Here is a 5,582-nt window from a genome sequence, read left to right on the forward strand (position 1 = left end):
TATTTCAATAATAACTTTTCTAGGAATGTTATCGTAAAGACGTAATCAGGAAGTAGAGTGGAACCAAGATTTAGTAAACTAGAACAGGGGTTTTCAAACTGTGGTCCGCAAGGACAAGACAGGGGGTCCGTAGACAGCAAAAACTTTTTATGGGCAATTTGATTTTATGTTTTTTAATCGAAATCTTTTAATTGACAATAAACCTATTTGTTAAATAAATAAATGTAAAAATATATGTTATTTTAAGCAAATATTTATGTATAAATTTCATAAGCGTTTATAAGGGGGTCCCTAAGGTAAAGCCTGAAATATAAAGGGGCCCGCAAGTTCTGTTGAACCTTGTGGTGTGCAACCGACTGAACCTTGTGGTTCTTAACTTTTTCTTCTTCGCTAATGTTTGTGTTTTCTTCGGTTTGGGATTTGTATTTTAATGTGGATTATTTATGTATTTAAGTACATGTACTTTTTGTGTATAAGAATAAAAAATTGAAGCTAAAAAAATTTTTTTTAATGGAATCAATGAGGCACTATTCGATGTGTACTACTCTCTCGGTTTGAATTATAAGTGGAGCAGTTATCAAAACGATTGACAGTATTAGATGTTTGGATGGGGATAATGACAATATGTACTAAACTGGGCCGCAGTAGTATTGAGATACAAGGGTATGTTCAACACTTCATGGTTCCTGTCAGAGAAGGTAAATACATGTAATTAAATTGGTAATTAACCGAGGACATAATTCATTATATTGGCTCTAGCATTTGACTGATACTAGTGTATTTTATAAACTTTCGAACTTCAAGTGTAAGTGGATATTCCAAAAAATCAACTATGGAGTAAACACCGAAGCGATATGAACAACATTCAAAATAATATCACATGGAAATGCCTTGACTACTGTCTCTAACATCATTGCGAATTAGTCGATGCATCTAGTGTGCGGACGAGCGAAAATATAAATTTCAGGATTTTAATGTAATTAAGTGTCTACATTATCACCTGTCTAAATATGAAACTTGAACTTTTGACACATCTTTCCAGTTCTTAATAAAAGTACATTTTAACAGCTATAACAAATTCCCTGACATCAGCAAAATTTTGAACTCGTGGTTAGCAGGAAAATAACAGTAAGTGTAAAGAAAGAAATATGTTCATAGAAAGTCGAAGCGATTCATATTTATTATTTAAAGCAATCTCATCTCATTTGTGCCATTATTAGGAAAAGGTATGAAAGTTACAACCACCCATGCTTCAAATATGGAAAGAAATAGTGCCACATTGGTCGGGTATTGTTAAGTATACAAGCATGCCGTGTTAGCATTCCAGTTTCAGTTCCTGTTTTCAAATAGAAGAATCTCGGAGAAAGTCATAAAGACCACGGAATTTCATTTCTGTGAAGACTAAACATCCTGTTTACATTATACAATAAAATAACATTTTAATATGAAACCTTAAACATCCTCCCATGTTCTGACAGCCTGCGATGTCGAAGTGCACATGACAACCGCAGGAAATATTTGTTGTTTACAAAGCGACACTTGATATCCGGACGCATTCCATTTATTGACGTTTCCAGTGTCACATGCTAAGAAAATAGATGGACAGACATACAATTTGTGGGTACTACTAAAGCAGCACGGTCCCGAACGCGCAGCCGCGCGTCCGCGCCAGCCAGTCGTGAGTGGTCGATCCCAACCCCAACCCTATCCCTAACCCTAAACACGTATTCATTTGCACACGCGGGTTAGGGATAGGGTTAGGGTTAGGGACAGGGCTAGGATCGACCACTCACGACTAGCTAGCGCGAACGCGCGCTCGGGACCGTGCTGCTTTAGTAGTACCCAATTTGTGGGGGTGGGGGTGGGGGTGATCTTACGATTTGTGGATACTAACTACCCCACATCCGAATTAGTCTCCTCCAAGTCCGGATTTTACCCTAACTGAAGATAAGGCTACTGCGTGATGTGGAAGCCCGTTTGAGAGACCGTTCGTGGTCGACCTAATTTGTTCAGAGTAACACTCACAACCACCTGGTGCATGGGAGCTTTACCAGGTTTTACTCTGTTCCAGAGTCTCCGGTCCGAGAATAACGTCTTCCCTTTCTCCCATCAGTGACCTGAACGGATTATGGACACTGATATTTTCCATTTGATCAAACTTAAAAAAAAATATTAACCTGTACATGATGACATACGTTGCTCAGCAAAAATAATTCTAAGGTAAGTATTGTACCCAAAGTGCGAATAGCACAACCAGTTAGCAGAGAGAAATCTATTGAGCAGGAAACAAAACATTAGATTTAATTATTTATTCCGAACATTTTAAAAGCAATGTTAAGAGGAAGTAACATTAAAAATATAACTAATAAAAAGTGTATATAGATGCTTAAAGTGTCGTAACCTGAAAGAATTCGAAGAATTTTTTTTTTAAATCCCCCTAAAAAAAAAATCATGTATTCAAGCCAAAAAAAATTGCAGAAAATAAATTAATTGGTTATTCTGTTGAAAGTAATTTTATCTGAATGAAATATTTGATTTATCAGAATCATCAGAACATCGGGCAAAATACCTTACAGTATTTAGTTACGTCCCTTCCCTTTCTGAGTTCAAATTTCGACCTTTGGGTCATTAAAATAAAGGCCGACTTGTATTTGTATAATGCATTCTAGGTGTGATGACGATAAAAGAAAACGAAATTTCAATCTTGAAATGAAAATGTCACATGATAAGAACTGGGAAAATGTGTCAAAAGTTTTTGTTTCATATTTAGACGGGCAATCGGGATTTACACTCAACTACATAAAAAACTTGAAATGTAAATTTTCGCTCATTATCCGCAAACAAGATGCGTCGACTAATTCACAATGATATGAAGTGTTTGAAGATAGTTGTCACAGCAGACAGTTGTCAAAGCATTACATATGATGATGTTTGTTCATATCGGTTCGGTGTTTACTCTAGCCATAGCCGACTTAGTATTTAGTAACATCCAGTTACACTCAGAGTTCGGTGTTAATAATAAAACACACGAGAGCCAGTATAATTAACTATATCCTCCTGTAAACAGTTTGTAAGTTTTTCATAAGGTTAATTTTGAATTTCCTGAAGTCGTTAATAGATTCATTGAAATGCATAATATAAATCGGTGATGTGCAACATTGATATAACAAGACTGTCTCAACTTACTGTTCATTCATTACATTTACTTTCTTACAAAAAAAAAAAAAAAAAATAATAATAATAAATAGACGGGTAAATAGATCAATAATTTGGTTAATAAGAAAGTTCTTTTACATTAAAGAAAAAGTTAAATTCCTTTCAGTTTTACAAGTAAAGTATCAAACAACTTTATTCGTAGCATCTTTTCTAGTTATACAGACGAGAAAATTTCTGTCAGACGATTCGTTCGGTTAACGAAAACATTTTATTATGGTTTAGTAATTTAAGAAAATCTTAGCGCTATATATTGTTATTCGCAAATTGTCTGTGTGTATGTATGTAAGTGTTTATATGTATACAGACAATTTGGGAATTATATAATGTATATATTGTATGTATGTACAATGATCAAGGTTGTTCACAAATGTATACAAGTTTTATGTCTGTCCGGATGAAGACGAGCGTGTGTAAAATAAAAGAATTTACAATAAACAAAATAAATGCCTTACGTCTCCTTTTCTGTGGCCATCTTCGAGTTGTCGTAGGGTTAGGTAGCGAAATACATCCAACCTGTTGTAAAAATATTTTTCAGTGCTGTACTGTATGACATCAATTGACCAGCGTCACAGATTTCTCTGGTTTTTAAGCAGTAGCAGTGATATCAACATTACCACGTGATAATATTGAATCGCTCCAAGTTCATAAAAGATTTTGTAATTAAATTGGCAATTAAAATTTATATATGTCACAAATGTTACAACAGCATTAATTATCAAGGCATTCCTTCGATATTGGCCTACAGAGTGTCGGTGTGAGGAGATGACGGTCATTCACTCTTTTTCAGCTTAGACTTTTTATCTGTCATGACGGAAAGTTATGTGGGTGAATGACGTCGTGTACCTATATCGAAGGATTACCACGATGTTTTAACACACAAACACACACACACAGAGTTTTTCTTACGCTCAATTTAAACGCAATATATTTTTTATTGTTTCTTGATTATTTTACATTGTGGGATTTATATTTTTTGTCGCGCATAACAGCTTTGAAGGTACATAACATTATAACATTTTATTCATAAGTACTATCATAATATTACTTGTTTATTTGTATAGACATACGAAACAGATGGACTACACTATCCGATTAGAATCTAGTATAATCTCTTTTGTTCAACAGGGTATAGACCTCAGTCTAAACATTTATCTCTACAAACCGCTTATAGGATGGTAGGGGTAATGTTTTTACGCATATGTACAATAATGATATCAGTTAGCTGGTTGTGTGTGTGTGTGTGTGTTTTACCTTTGTTTACATGTGACCAACTTCGTACACTGTATTTATGAGCATACGCGCAAGTGTATTAAAGTGTAAATATTGAATGTTAGTATTAATGTCAGGTGAATGTCACAAGAATGAGATTCATTTTCTTTTCACTTTCGTTAAGATTTTGTGGTGTTTCTTGCCAGCACGTACATTGTTGCTACATTTATAGTCTTGTCACTCGGTTTGTTTCAGGGATTCTGCTGCCGGATCTTAGTAGATACTAACGAATTGCAAAAGCCGTAGCAAACGACACAAACACACAAACACGATAACTATATTACATGCGCGACTCCAGGACACTGTCAACCAGCGTGTTGATGAGGACCATCGCCAAAGAGCTGAAGTTGACAAAGGTCACTATTAAGCATATGGTGCATGAGGAGACACGGTACAAATTTTACATGATGAGCAGTGGCACTTCATGTTCGGCAACACTCAGAAGAACCATATGATCATGTGACACCCGACACCCAAACTACTGTGGCCGGCTACCTCTCCAGTTTTGAGCACTCTGGACTGCTACATCTAGGGCAGCTTTTCTCAACCGAGGTTCCCCGGAACCCTGGGGTTCCGCAAAAAGTTCCTAGGGGTTCCTCGAGAAAGAGTGAGATAAGCTAATGCTAAATTCATGATCGTAATATTACTATACATGTACGACATATTGTTGGTTATTGTAATATAGACATCATCCTATGTAACCTATTGTTATCAAAAAAATATAACCGTTGGGGATATATTTAGTGATGTCTGTAATTTATGGACACCATCGCTAGCCACTAAAACTTTTCTGTTTTCTCTCCCTGTTTATTTCTGCGTTCCTTTAAGAGCATAGGCTCGAAACGTAAAAAACTTTCTCACTTCCCGAGCGTTAAACTAATACATCTGTTTGTTGTTTACACACCCGTCTTCGTCTTTTGTAAATTCTCACTATATATGTATATATATATATATTAGTTTATGTATATATTAATATTATCTCAGTTATTAAAACTTTCGATAGTTTAAATACGTTAATAGTTACCAGAGGTAGCAAAATTACACTAAAAAACAAGATATCACAGCCGTTTTACAGGTAGAGATACCAAGTTAAAGTG

At 35.3% G+C, this 5,582-nt stretch overlaps 1 protein-coding gene across 2 annotated transcripts in view; it reads right to left on the reverse strand.

Moving 5' to 3' along the window:
• The window catches only part of LOC106874334 (major facilitator superfamily domain-containing protein 12), a 78,338-nt gene extending 73,654 nt beyond the window's left edge, over positions 1-4,684 (reverse strand). For both annotated transcript variants that reach the window (XM_014922036.2, XM_052965666.1), the window contains exon 1: positions 3,669-4,684. In XM_014922036.2, the coding sequence (XP_014777522.1) occupies positions 3,669-3,688 (20 nt within the window). In that variant the 5' untranslated portion in view covers positions 3,689-4,684. The remainder of the gene's footprint in view (positions 1-3,668) is intronic.
• Positions 4,685-5,582: the final 898 nt, after the last annotated feature.

Source organism: Octopus bimaculoides, chromosome 2, assembly GCF_001194135.2.
Source record: "Octopus bimaculoides isolate UCB-OBI-ISO-001 chromosome 2, ASM119413v2, whole genome shotgun sequence".
NCBI lineage: Eukaryota > Metazoa > Mollusca > Cephalopoda > Octopoda > Octopodidae > Octopus > Octopus bimaculoides.